This window comes from Myiozetetes cayanensis, unplaced genomic scaffold, assembly GCF_022539395.1.
Source record: "Myiozetetes cayanensis isolate MyiCay16 unplaced genomic scaffold, myiCay2020 scf5-8, whole genome shotgun sequence".
In the NCBI taxonomy this organism is placed as follows: Eukaryota; Metazoa; Chordata; class Aves; order Passeriformes; family Tyrannidae; genus Myiozetetes; species Myiozetetes cayanensis.
Genome location: NW_026087742.1, coordinates 93,380,549 through 93,395,624, shown reverse-complemented (window position 1 = coordinate 93,395,624; position 15,076 = coordinate 93,380,549). Strand labels below are relative to the sequence as shown.

At 37.3% G+C, this 15,076-nt stretch overlaps 1 protein-coding gene across 3 annotated transcripts in view; it reads left to right on the top strand.

Moving 5' to 3' along the window:
• MYO16 (myosin XVI) overlaps positions 1-15,076 on the top strand; it is a 359,061-nt gene that overhangs the window by 167,161 nt on the left and 176,824 nt on the right. For all 3 annotated transcript variants that reach the window (XM_050333209.1, XM_050333207.1, XM_050333208.1), the window contains 2 exons: positions 10,844-10,919; positions 12,582-12,735. In XM_050333209.1, the coding sequence (XP_050189166.1) occupies positions 10,844-10,919; positions 12,582-12,735 (230 nt within the window). The remainder of the gene's footprint in view (positions 1-10,843; positions 10,920-12,581; positions 12,736-15,076) is intronic.

Below are 15,076 nucleotides of genomic sequence, written 5' to 3'. Positions count from 1 at the left end.
TTCTAACACATATTTGTGGCATATTTTTTTAAGAAGTCTCACTTTAAAAACTTGCTACAGTGATAAATCTGTATCTTCTACTGGAAGACTATAAAAAAGTCAATTTGGTTTTTAGTTTGGTGTCCTTTACAGTTCTTGAGTGGATTTCTATCCTTCCAGGAATGTATCTGAACAGAAAAATAACCTTTTTTTGTCTTTTAGCTTGTCTAATAAGCAATGATCCTTTAATGACTGGTCACAAAAATTTCAAAAAACCTGTTCTAAACCATTATTGTTGAGTAGCTTGCTAGCACTGCTGCTGCATTACCTGCAACTGAACCCCATCCAATATATAAATAATATTACATTCCATGAGTCACAGGGACTTCTAGTTTTTCCTCTTTACTAAGTATCTACAGATATATTTTTCATGTGGAGAAGCTACTCACATGAATAAAGTGCTATTGGATTAGTTATACAAATTACAGATTTAATTTTTGAACTCTTTTATGCTATGGACATTACATACATGCCATTTGCATATTATGTTACAAAATTTTGACTTGTCATATGAAGAAATTGTTTTACTATTTCAGAGTGGCATCAGACTCAGGAAGGACCTGAGCTCTACACATATACAGTTCTATGTTTACAAATACACAAAATACACAAAATGGAAAAAAATCCCACCACATTTGGCTATTTGTAAGACAGTTGCAACAATAGAGGTGGTACTAATTTACTTTAACTGGGGAAAAACAAAAGAAAGAAGTGCTGACGTTTTAAATTTATGGTGAGAAAATTAAACTAGTATCTTCACAGGAGGAAATTTGTAAAGAATAAAGGCACTGTGAGGTTCTTGTTACAAATCTCAAGTTGTAAATTAAGGGGATTAGAAAAAGCTTATTGCTTCATCTTCCACAGTAATTTAGTTTAGAAATTATTGGAGAAAGATACATAAATCTGAGTGAGCTAAGCCTGTGAAAGACATTACATCCACACATTATAATCAAAACCTGGTTTTGGAGTTACCTCAATAATGGCAAACACATTTTTATTTAGATAAGGTTCTTCTCAGCTAAATTTAGCCAACTAAGCTTAAGGACAAAGTCCAAGTTTTGTCTTGTTTAATGTGAAGAAATCACCTCTAGAAGACAACTCAGGCAATTCCAGGGGGTGCATTTAAAATAGGGGGGATGACCCTTCTCTCTTGTAGAGGTCATGGGCAACTAGCGTATGTTAGAGGTCTAATTTGAACATTTTCAAATTCTGCAAGAGGAATCCAGACCAAAGGGGCCAAAGGATGGGTCAGCTGCCCACTGGTCTTCTAGGTCTCTCCAGTGATCATGAAGTGGGCATGGAGCTGATGCCTTACTTATAGAAAGCATAAAGCTGCACAGAGAGAATCCTACAGAAGCATCAGAGTTAGATACTTGCAACAATACAACAGTCTTATCACAAGCAAAATATAGCAGAAGGTTATTGCATTGTTTCCAGACAGGGAATAAGTTATAGTTTTAATTGTCAGTATGTATTATCTGATGTTGGAAAAAAAAAAAGTCTGTACCTATCTGTATATAGATTTGTAAAGAAAAGCAATTTAATTGATAAATTTACCATTTAAAATTTGTTAGAACATTATTAGTTTGAATATTGAAACAGAGCATGGATGAATGATAAATGCTTATTAGTGCAGAGTGTGTAGATCCAGAGTAGAACATTTTTCTTGCATAGGAATGCAGAATATTTCTGTTGAGTTTGAGGGTTGTATACAGGATATGGCTACTGAGTACAGAATAAGGCAGCTGAGGCTACTGCCTGAAGGTCAGTCTCTCTGTTTGTAAGAAAAGAATCTGCCTTACAGCAACAGATTAGGTTACCAATGAGTGCAATAGACTGGTAAATTAAATACTACCAGCTTCAAATATTAAATAATGGCAATAGCATTAAAAAATACACATATTTTTAAGCAAGATAATTCTTCTGAGTTTCTAGGATTGTTGTCATTTTCCCACCCTGTAAGTATTAGGGCTAAAAGTAATTTTATGTTTTTAATGCACATTGAAATATTAATATTATAGCAAAAATTGGCACTATTGAGATACTTAGATCAGAGTTGCTTACCTTGATAATTTTACCTTTATAAAATGGTGGACTATAATAACCTCTACAACACGCATCCAAATCTGCATCGGTGACACATAAAATCCTCTTCAAAATTAGCTTATGAGGGCAGCAAAGCTAGCCTCAAGAAATTAGAATATGCCAAGGATGCCTGTGTAAATTTAACAGAGCCTTCTAGACATGCACATTTTTAATACTGTTTTTGATGGCAGTTGGGACTCCTTTGTCCCACTCACATGCAGTGTGGGCAGTGCTGGTGTACACGTGCTCGGTGTCTGCGCGCACCAGAGCAGGGCACACATCGTCACTTGGGTACCATACTGCCTGTGCTGGCACTGATGCCAACTGCAGAAGGGCAACTTGTATTTCTCAGGCTGGCCCCTTAATTTGAATTTAGCACAGCAATCACTTTGTGAGCGGTTAGTAATCTGGTATTGGTAGTGCTGTCCCTGCTGGACACCTTCCAGCTGCTGTGATCAAGAGAGCACACACTCACCCTCCCTGTGGTGGGAATAGGCTGCAGCTCTGACATTTGCCTTGGGTACTTTGGCACAATTCCCAGGCACAAGCTGTTTCTTTGTTGTTTATCACAGAAATGTCACCTTTCAAGCAGCTATCGGAGGCATGCAGGTCAGAGCTGACTCCGCAGTAGCTGAAACACTACCTCTCCGAAAATTTCATCCTTGGGGGATGATGCCTATATCTAAACTGTTAAATCACTAAATAAAAGAGGGCTAGGGATTAAGCCAGGCAGCAGTCTGGCTCACATTCATGTTTTTTAGAGCTAGTTTCCTATATAGGAGATTAGTCTTGTTTGTAGAGAGCTGGTTGGAGCAGTCCAAAGCAGAGTCAGGGGAGAGCTAACAGTTAAGCAGTATGGATTATAAGGGATACTTAAGCTTGCTCCATTGCACTCTCTTAGTGAGACAGATTTAGCCTCTGGCTTTGAGGTTTAAAGGGTTTCATGATGTCAAAAAAAAAAAAAAAAAAGGATAAGAGATTTGTTGAACTACTGACTGTATCTCTGCAAGAGTAACTCCTGCACTAGCAAGGACTCCTATTAATAAATTGGAAATATCCCAAATAAATAAAAATTATGTAGAGATCTCAGATACCTACCTCATGGTTTTTAGCATGTTATATACATCCTGTGTCATTTTCAAAATTTATGCATGGAAGTGCCATTCTGTAAATACATTTTCCCTTAACACACATTTAGTTGGCCTGTTTGCTTGAACTGAATCATACCCCTCTGACTAGTTATAGTTCATCATAGTCTGAAAGAAACACAACATTTCTTTCAGATCGTAGAAGGGACCCTACTCCTTGCTGAAGTCTCAGAGAACACACCTTCTTACTATGCAAACTATTTTGTTCATCATTACCAAAATGCATTAGTTATTTGACTCAACGATGAGCTGTAGTTTCATTTCCTTTAGGTGTATGTTAACCTTGAAATAGGAAAAATAGAATATGCTTCAGTGTAGAAGAGATATATGAACTTACTGTAGGAAATTATATTTAATCACATTCAAGTTTGACTGTTGCCATAGCAGTTCCTTTGAATGCAGTTTCTGGACTTCTACAAACACACTCCACAAATGTTTTCAATGAGAAGACCTTAAACAAGGGGGTGCTTGTTTAGTATTTCAAAAAGAATATAGTCTCTTAGGCAATAAATATTTTCCCCGTCAAGTAGTTTTAGTCTTTAATTTATGGTCAGAAAATCCTCTAGAGAATGTTTTATCCAGACATATCTCACCCTTTTTTCTTTAGTCTTTTTGTTCATGTTTGGCATGTGTGATTGTACTCAGGTAGAAGAGCCATATTTCCCATCAGATCAAATTACACTCAGTTTCCTCAAACAGAGAGACCACTTTGGGATTTCTGCCTGTGATATCTTTCTTTCACTCTCAGTATATTCACAAAATTTCTGTAAATAATTCAAATGCTGATTGTGGGTACAGAACACAAGTCAAGAAAACCTAGATTCACACAATAGTATCAATATGTAACTTGTAGGACTGTAACTTGTTAATATCGTTAATCACAAGATCAGATAATATTTTTCCATGATTTATTTTATTTACTTTTTTTCTTGTTCTAATTTCCTGGTGGATTGAAAAACAGAAATACAGGTTTTCAGTCTTGAAGTAAAGACTGATGAAGTATTTACTTCAGCTGTAGAAAAACATTTAAGCGGTCTTTGTCACTTGCTTTGATAGCCAAAAACAGCATTAGGATTTTCTCCTTTACTGGAGCTATTCTAGAGGGTTTAAAGGCATACTCTTAGACCATATAGGTTAAACTTGCTGACTGCAGAAGGGTAGTGGTGACACTTGAGGAACTTGGGTTCCATTTCAAGCCCTGTGCATGAACTGACATTTATGGTTCATTCCTCCAACACATAATCTTATTTGTCCCATTGCCTCCAGTCTGCCCCATTCTTGTCCTTATTCTATTGCCTTATTGTCCTATTCATTTGCCTTGCTTCATGTTCTTTCCTTATGCATCTTATCCCAATCCTAATTTCCTTGCACACTTAGCTTCTGCCCCTCCTCCTCTTCCTGGTTCTGATCCAAGCTTTCATTTCTCTCTACTTTGACTTCATGCCAACCTTCCTGCCCTTCTGTCCCACTTGCTTACAGTCCCAATCTCCCTTGTTCAGTCTCAGTGTTTTTTCCCTCACCATGTCACATTCTTCTTTCACTTTTCTGCTTAGTCTGTCTCTCCCTACATCCTAGCTCCTTGCCACATTTCTCTTCTTCCCTTTCTCTTCATTTGTTTCATGCTGTTAGTTCTGAAGTCCAGCATTTTATCTATTCTCTCTTCTATTCCCCCACTCCACTATCTACCCTGCTGCTGGTTTTATTCCCACAACCTAGTTTTTCTAATCTGTTCCACTTTGCTGACCACAGGTGGTAATGGTCCCCTTTTCTCAGCACTCAAATAGAAAAAATGCCTTCCTAATCTATATTGTATTAGGAAGGGAGATCTGTAATGAGTTTCAGACATAATTTTCTGTGTTTGGAGCAGTACTGTGGATCAGATTTGCAACCACAGAGGAAATGCTATTTAGCCTCTGAACACTGTTCTGCTTTAAGGCTTCACGTATGAAATTTTGGTTTTAAGGAAGATATGGTCTTCTAAGGCATGCTGTTATGTAATGGAGAACAAATATATCATCTTAAAAACTCAATTCACAAGAACCCTAATGGCTTAATAATTACCTTACTCCCTAATGCTGGGAATTTGTTTCACTCCCCAGTAGCTTAAGGTCCCTAACCTACACTTTTCTTTTTTATGTCCTTGATGCTTACTGAAGTGCCTATTATCACCCCATTTAATTAGTTAAATAGTCTCCTGTATTATTCTAAGGAGTTTTATTTTTCCATGACTTATCTGATCTTATTTATTCCATCTATGGAATATATGGCTAGCACGAAGCTACAGCACCTCCATCACAGAAGCTTAGTAATTATAATAATAACAGCGGTAATAAAAATTGAACTACTTCCCTGCTTTCTGTTCTTTATAATTGCAAATCTTTTAAATATCCAAGTGTATATTTAAATAGAGGGCTGATACTCATTAGGCTAACATATAGGCTTACGGTGGACTGTAATAGCAAAAGTGGGCTCCTTGATTTATCCATTATAATAAAAAAAAACTTTCCTGTAAGCGTCTGGTAGCTGATTTTTCCAAAGGTTTGAAGCTTGGTGAAATTTTCATGATTTTCCAAACAAAAGGAATATTATTAGCCAATGGAATTCATCTTCTACGTAACACAAAGTCTTCAAATCATACAAACACTGGAGCTCACAAGGACAAGTAAAATATTTTACCATACTGACTACCAGAAGTGCTTCACTTTTAGTTGCTTTATTTTTTGTCTAATTAAAAACAAACAAACCAACCAACCAATAACAAAAAATCCCACCTGAAAAATCATAAGCTTTTACTGGCAGCAGTCCCAGCAAACTGCCTAACAAAAATCATACAGTGAGGTAAATGTGTACTTTTCAACCCAGTTAAATAAATTTTAGTCATATGAGCAATAGAAAACTGGTTCTTATAGTGGAGATATAGGTCATCTTACTCAGTGGTGAAAACTGCAGATTATAATGGTGTAACCAGCGATATTTCTTGCATGTCGCCCAGGGGTTTTGCTGTATTTAGTGAATAAACACCTTAGATATTAAAATACTTGGTGATTTCACTGTTTCATACAATAGTGTGAGACTGATGGTCAAAAATGATACTGATTTTGATCTAAGATTATTGATCCACTTGTTTCCATAGTGTAAGTCGTTGTCTCACTGTGGATGAGAACATTCTGGGGACCATATCCAGCAAAATGGAGTGGGAACCTGAGAAGTGACAGCAGGTAGAAGAAAATTGCAGGAAGAAGGTGATGAGAGCATAGTCAAGGAGAACTGAGCAATGGATGTAAAGAAATACCTGAGGAATAAAAAATTGGGAAGGGAGATAGTAACCAAAAGGTTGGTGGTGAACCAGGTCACTTACAGATGGTAGGATATGTCCAGTGTTGAGTGGAGGATTAGAGAGAACTGCTTCTGTCAACAGGGAAGAAAAGTGAAAGACTGAAAGAATTTATTGTTGGGGGTATATGCAAATTGGATGATGCATATTCATTGCTCTGCAAAACAGCACATGAGGACATTTGCATAAAACCTTTTCTGCTTTTACAACTTAAGTAGGTATCTCTCTGATGGTAAAGAAAGGGGAATAAATGATCTGCATTAGTGAACTGGGACTTGGATACTCAGAGTTCAAAGCTCAGCCAGAGCCAGCAGCTTATCCTTTGCAGGTGCCTGCACACATCTAACATTCTGCATATAGCTTCAGAGGAAAATATCTGAGCAAATGAGAGAGGAAGACATTTTTAGGAGCAGTAGCTCTGCTCTCCACCTGATTCATTGATATAGCATGGCTTCAGAGCATTTGGAGCTGCTTTTGCAACCTCAAGTGCACAGGGAGATTCTCTTATCACTCCTTCATGTCCTTTATTTCCTACCCTGTCACTGCAGTTACTTATCTGTGGCAACAGGTGTTGCAGTCTTATCAGCTGGCCAACACTGGTGCTCCTAAGCCTGTGGTATATGAAACTGAGCATTGGGCTTTCTTATAGCTAACATGTAATGTGGGGTAAAACTTAGGCACTTTTTTGGCACAGGACAATTGTATTTGAAGGCTTTGTAATGTGCCTATTATAGTAAATTTATTTATGGTGCCTTTTGTCACAGAGTCACAGAATGGGTAGGTTGGAAGGGAACACAGCAGGTCATCTGATCCAACCTCCCTGCTCAAGCAGGGTCATCCCAGAGCACATTGCACAGAATTGTGTCCAGACAGATCATGAATATCTCCAGTGAGGGAGACTCCATAACCTCTCTGGGTAATCTGTTACAGTGCTCAGTCACTCACACAGTAAAGAAGTTCTTTCTCATATTCAGGTGGAACTTCCTGTGTATTGATTTCCACTGTTGCTTCTGGTCCAATTGCTTGAGAACACCAAGAAGAGCCTGGCTCTACTTTCTTGACATGCTCCCTTACAGACATTGATGTGGTCCTCTCTCAGTCATCTCTTCTTGAGACTGAACGGGCCCAACTCCCTCAACCTATCCTCATAAGGGAGATGCTCCAGTCCTCTAATTACCCCCAATGTCCTAGACCTGCTCCAGAAGCTCCCCATCTCTTGTGTACTGATGAGCCCAGAACTAGATGAAGGGGCAGATGCCTCTTCAGCAAGTTCACTGATGACACCAAGCTGTGAGGAGTGGCCAATACCCCAGAGGGCTGTGCAGCCCTTCAGAGGGACCTCGTCAGGTTGAAGAGATGGGCAGAAAAAAACCACATCTGAAATTCAGCAAAGACAAATGCAGCATCCTGCACCTGGGGAAGAATAACCCCAGGCACCAGTACAGGCTGGTACAGCAGAATGACCTGTTGGAAGGCAGCTCTGCAGAGAAAGACCTGGAGGTCCTGGTGATCAGCAAGCTGTCCATGAGGCAGCAGTGTGCCCTTGTGGCCAAGAAGGCAAATGGTATCCTGAGGTGCTTTAGGAAGACCATTGCCAGCAGGTTGAGGGAGGTGATCCTGCCCCACTACTCAGCCCTGGTGAGGGCACATCTGGAGTGCTGTGTCCAGTTTCCCTCATAGCTTTTTATTTTCAGTATTGCACTCCATGTTTCATTAGGTTTAAAGAGCTGTTCAGCACCTCTCTGAATAACCTGTGCCAGTGCTTGGTCACCATCACAGTGAAAAAAAGTTGCGTGATGTTCAGATGGAGCCTTCAGTTTGTGCCTGTTATCTCTTGTTCTGTCACTGGGCACCACTGAAAAGAGCTTGTCTCTGTGTCTTTGCACCCTCCTTTCAGGTATTTACCCACATGGAGGAGATCACCCTGAATCTTCTTTTCTCCAGGTTGAAGAATTCCAGTTCTCCCACTTCTAACTCTCATGTGAGGTGCTCCATTCTCTTAATCATCTTAGTGGTCTTTTTCTGGACTCTTTGTGTATTCTTTTGTATTGAAAAGTCCAGAAATGGACATGGCACTCTAGGTGTGACCTCAACTCCCTTGACCTATGGGCAACACTCCTCCTAATGCAGTTCAGGGTACCATTTACCTTCTGTTCCTTTGCCCTTTGCCTTGTTGATCTTTGTGAGGTTCATTTGTCAGCCCATTTCTCGACCCATTTCTTGACCTCTATTGAGGTCCCTCAGGATGGCAGCATACCCCCTTGCATATCAGTTATACACCTCACATTTTTGTGCAATCTGTGAGCTTTGCCCCATCATCCAGATCATTCATTTTTTTAATATGAATTTTCAAAGACTACACTGGAAAATAGGAATATATATATATATAAAAACTAATTTTATTCATATGATCTACAATACTTCATCAGATATTAAGTTATTTCTTAATATAGTCATACCTACATTATTTGTAACCCTGCAACTGAAATACCTTTGGATAGTAGTAATTTGCTGTAATGATTCTCCAAATATTTCTAGTGTTAGGGACAGTCCTGAAGATATGGCAATTGGATTTTAAAATACTCCTTCTAAAACATTACTGAACAAGGTTAATTCTAACACAGACAGTTGTGTATGCAAAAGCAGGTTACTGAAATTCTCAGTGACCTGAATACCTTAGTCTTGGTAACATGCCTCAAGGAATCCCAGCAGGAGATATTTCATTGGCAGCAGGAAGCATTGGTATTGGAACATGGGATTTCTTGTGGTATAAATCCAAACCTTTGATAACACAAAAAGCTGTGTATTGTTACTAAACTGAAAGTGCATTTAAAAACCTCCCTCCTTTGATACAGCCACTACCACTTTTCAGAGATTATGCATAGCTCCATAACTAAGCATGTTCCATTTTTTCATAATGCAAAAAGACAGAGATATATGTGTTGAGACTTCTCAGTTGAAAGCAGGGGTAATTGGATTTGGAAATAAACCTGTTATGGTTTCCTCACGTCTTCGAGTTTGCTGAATTTTGTGCTGTTACTGCCGGAGAGCAAAGCCAGCATTAGAAAGATAAGGAGAGCAAGATTTTATTTTTATAGAAATTTGCAACAATATTTTCCTGGTTTTCTGTACTAAAAACTTGGGATTTTCTGTGCATTTAATGGATTTCTCATTATCATGGTATTTTTTAAGAAGTTGCCTCCTGTGTACTGAATCCATATTGAATTATTTTTTTTATTTCAATGATTTCTTTCCCATTTAGCATGCGTTTATTTATTTATTGCTTGGTTTTATGCCAAATTACTGTCCTTTCCCTTGGCTGCCTTGCAATTCAGGTCTCATTTATCTGTAGGTCTGTTCTTCTGCTGTTAAAAATCCTTTATCTCCTACACAGCTTATTTTCCTCTGTGCTCATCCTGGCCTCCCCTGTTGATTACATTTATATTATGCATTGTATTTGCTTTAACATATATATCCAAACATACATAGTTCTTGCATTTTGTTGATCTCTATATTCACATTCTAAAAGTATTTTTGCTCCTTATACAGCTTTTCATTAATTTCTGACCAAACGAGTTTTTCAGGGTAGACATTACTACAACCTTTGATGGGACAATATATCTAGAGACTTTGGTGCAGCAACAGAAGAGCTCACTAAAAACAGTTTCTTGCAGAACTCTTGCAGGAACTGAAAAATATGATTTAGACTTTTTAATTATGTAGTACTCTATCCCATTTAATGTTGCAATAATTGTGACCATTACTAATAGATGGTTTTGGTAAACAGAAGATAAATGTGCCAATTCTTACTCCTGACAGAGGACAGATTTAATTCCATGATGGTGGCTGTGAGTCACACCCCTTTGGCAGTGATGGCACACAGTTGTTGAATTAGGCATAAGGAAATATTTGTGATCTAAGTCATAACAGGTGGTGATGGAGGGTTATGTTTTTTCCTTTGTGAATTTGTTTACACGTGTAAGGGTGGAGGGAGACTTTAGGGGTGGAGTTACACTAAAGATAGACTGAAATTGAATGAGATCTGTATTTTATTCTTCCTCTTGTGATTTATGGAAATGTGTTTAGTATCTGCAGAAGGTGGGGGTTTGCAGGTACTGCCTATGGTTTATCATGTGATTTCAGCTAGTGCAGAAAGGAAGAAGTAAACTTAATGACAGGCACACTGCATCTGTCCTACTTCTGCCATTTCAAACACCTCTGGTTTTGCCCATTTTAGACCAGTCTTGTGAAGCTGCTTTTGATGCGCCAGGCAAATCCCAACCTTCTTAACTGCAATAATGAAAAGCCTTCAGGTAGGTGAAAATCCATGTGTATTATGTATGTATTAGTTACTGTGACTCTGTTTTCTTTCCTTCATGCTGTCTTGGTAATTCTTTATTTAGTGCGTAGAGTTAAATACGCATACGCAGGTTTGTATATGTTTTTACATATATTGCTGAGAACTGCTAGTCATGGTAATGCAGGATATCATATCAAATGACAACATGTTCTTCCACTTGTTGAGTTCTCTGTTTATTTTTAACTATGTTTGTTGACAGAGAGTTCTTCAGTGGTGGTAGCTGCATTTACACATTCTTGGTGACTTCTCTCTGAGTCCCTTTCTGTCTCAACTGAGTCATAGTCCATAGCCTCATGAACTGGATTTTCTGTAGCTGTTGTCTGATAATAAATTAAACAAACAGTTTTAAAGTGTAGCACCTCTTGTTTACTGCAGAAGGCACTTTCTTAGACCAGATAGCAACAGGGAGCTGAAGCACTGGCTCTAAAGATAATAGAATTATAGACTGGAAGGGACTTCGGATCAGCTGGTCTAGCACAGAGCAAAACAGAGCTAACGCCAATAGTGTTAGCTAGGAGAGTTGAAGAGAAGAAACACACAGTTGTTCAGTGTTCACTGCCTAGGATAAATTGAAGATGGAACCCAGTAATGTAGAAAACAGAATCTTTCTGTCAGATTATGAGATGTAACTTTCTTGTCTTGAGAGACCATGGAGAAAAAACTCCATGCCAATTTAGTATATAAGATAAAAAGAGCAGGCCCTTTAATCAGGCCCTCAGGACCAGGGGAATACACACTGTGTGCGCACCCAGGCAGTGGTTCTAAAATTTTATAATAAGGTCTATCCACCCCGCGGTTCTGCCCAGAATTTTCTACAATTCTACCTTGAAAAGAAGACTAAACAAACTAAAGGAATTTAGAGGGTTTGATATGAAATGGGGTAATAGGGTTGGGTATGGGTAAACTACTGTGCTAAAAGGTGACATATTATACAGCTACATTAAAATCTACATTTACTACACAACTACTTCTAAAATCAACAAAAAGCTAAAAAATCCAAAAAGCTCTGAGGCATCAGTATAATAAAGCAAAATGTCTTATGCTTCAGGTACTGTACCATCTACAAATACATTCACAGGGAACACCACGACACTTAACCTCAGAAACCTTGTTTGTGGTTAGTTACATGCCAATTTGTGTTTGTTTTAAAGGGTATGGACCAAGTTCAGATCATCTAACAATACAGTTAGGTAACCACAATTAGTATGTATTAACAGAGTTGACTTCAGCACTTCTGTACGTACAAGACGTATAAATCTAGTTTGTAGAAATGAAAAATATTTGAAAAGGATTTAAGTGCATGTTTTCATTGAAATACCATGTTGAAAAGGGTTGTATTGTTTTTCCTGAAATCCTATGAATTATTGAAAACTTTGGTTCACTACACAGCAAAATGGTTTTGAGGTTTTGCAGATGACAGTTTATTCTGTACTAAGTTTTCTTTGCCTTTGTTTCCCCAGTAATTCCAAGTATTATTTTATGATCAGTATCTGAGCTATTCTTTTCATGTTATCTAGCCAGATGCCTAATCTTAGTCTGATCTAGAGACTTGAATTCAAAGGAGCTTTTCTCCACCATTTTCTTTTTCTGATATCTTGGTGTTCCAATGTCTCAGATGTTGCAGCTTCTGATTTTATTGAAGAAATGCTTATGAAGGCTGAAATTGTTTGGGAGGAAAAAATGAAAGACCCTTTAGCTGTTTCTGCTTTATCTCAAGAAGAGCCATATGAAGAGATCATCCATGATTTGCCCACAGTTTCCAATAAACTGTAAGTGCTTCTATTGTTACAGAGCAATTCACTGGAGTCAGATTATCATTTGAAGGGTATCTGTCAATCTATTAATTCTATGAATGTCCTTGAAGATATTCAAAACACATCTAGACATGGTGCTGGGAAACTGGCTCTACATGTCCCTACTTGAGCGGGATGATTGGACCAGGTGCCCTCTAGGAGGTCCTTGCCAACCCCAACCATCCTATGATTCCATGAGTCTTGTGATTTGATGGGTCAAGTAACTCTTTCAATTTTGGAAATCTGCTGAATCATCTTTTGTGTTTGCATCTCTTATGTTTTTGTCAACCTTATTTCTATAAATATAAACTATTGATAATAAAATACATTATTATAATTGCCTCTAAAAATTGTCTATGGGTTGCCTTAGCAGAATTATTTGACTCGAACATCCTTTTATTAAAGTAGATGGGGATAGTGTATTACTACACTACCCTTGCCTGGGAGAAGAGCAAGGACAGGTCCTGAAAATAAAAATAATATGTACGATTACAGATGAAATTATACTGGTCCAAGCAGTTACAAATTTGTATTTAGATTTGTGCTGCTTAAAATTCAAGTGGAATCAAGCAGAATTTAGCAGTGTGGACTTAAAACTTGGTATTGAAGAGTCAATTTGTCTTAAGTTGTAGATTTTGATATTTTTTGTATTTCCTTGTGAATCTTAAGAAAATACTGTCATAGATATATGAAAAGAGATAGACAATATGTATGAAACACTAATGGCTGTTTTATGGTAGTACAAGACATAATGATATTTCAAATTCTTATTTCCAGATACCATGATCCATGGAAATTTTAAAAAGTACAAAGAATGTCTTTATACAATATGCAATTGCTGTATATTTGAAACATGTTGGTTGCATAAGTTTGCAAAACACTGATATTAATTTTTATGTAGTAATCACCAAAGATTGTGTGAGGAAAAAAGGATAAATAAAACCTCTTAAAGAGAGACAGAAAATATATATATATGCTTCCATTTCATTATGGTTATAATTTATGGTCAGCAGAAAGTATTTGGATACATTAAAATCTGAAAGAGGTTAGCAGCTGTCATGAAATGATCAATCTGTTAAATTCAGAATTCCGGGGAATATATTTATATTTAGTAAAGATTGCATATTTCATGGATAATAAACATGGTGTGTTGTTTCTGCTTCATCATTTGCAGTCACTAATGTGTGTATCTGGGAGCATTATACTATTGTTTATGGAATTACTAATTTCTCATGCTTGTTAATTCCTTATGAAATAAGCGGTCCTCTAGTCTAACCCACTGTTTCAGTAACGTAAATCATGCTCTTGAAATTTATGTGGCCTTCTGTTATCTTCTAATGAAAAATTTTAATTTTGAGGTATGAAAGTAATCCTTTAGATTCTCAAACATAAAGAAAACCTTTATTTTTAATTTTTGAAATGTCATAATAGCAGAAGTAGAAGGTAGGTTTTTCCTTTAGCCAAGCATTGAGTTAGTACAACTAAATTCATGTTATCCTGGAACACTAATAGTATTAGAATATTTCTTCTTGTTCTTTTACTGAGCTACTGAGTACTTTTTTCTATCTGATTTAGGATGGGTGGATTAGGAAGTTGACTATGGTGGGTTGGCTGTAGCTGGCACTCACTGAGCTGCCTTGCTCATTCTAAAACTCTGCTCCCTACCAGTTACAGAAGTTCCCTCCAACAAAAGCAGTAAGCTCAAAGGGTGCATGAAAATATCACTGCAGTCTGCCCTGATGTAATTCTCTCTATCAAGTTAACAGCTGCCCTAGTGCTTTCAGTATTGATGATAAAACTTCCAGTTATTTGATTGCCAGCTCTCAGTTTTTGGTACGGTTTCTTTTTTTTTAAATAAAGGGCATGCTAGAGGATGGCAGTCTATAGAAAACTATCAACTTATCTAAAAAAAACCCCAATAAAAATACACAAAACTTCAAATTAATTCCATATATGAAGGCTTCTTTGCCTAAAAGTTAAAATTTCTATTCCTTCATATAACATTCAAGATTTTTTCCAGTCAGAAAGTAGCAAGTCCTACAATGTTCAAGTAAGATTACCCTAGATAACACTTCTTCCTGTCTACTATGCAACATTATTTTGGTTTAAGTCTCCCTTTGTGGTTAATTAACTATTAATTATCCATTAATTTTTATAAAAGAAGGCCATTTATGCTAATCTACTTGCTTACATTAATATAAAATCTCCCCTTGCGCTGTCCTATAGTTCAACTTTCAAAGGCGTTTCTTGACTTAATCTTGTAATAAAAATACATATGAATGTTAATAGAGATCTTTTTCTAAAAAACCACTCTTTT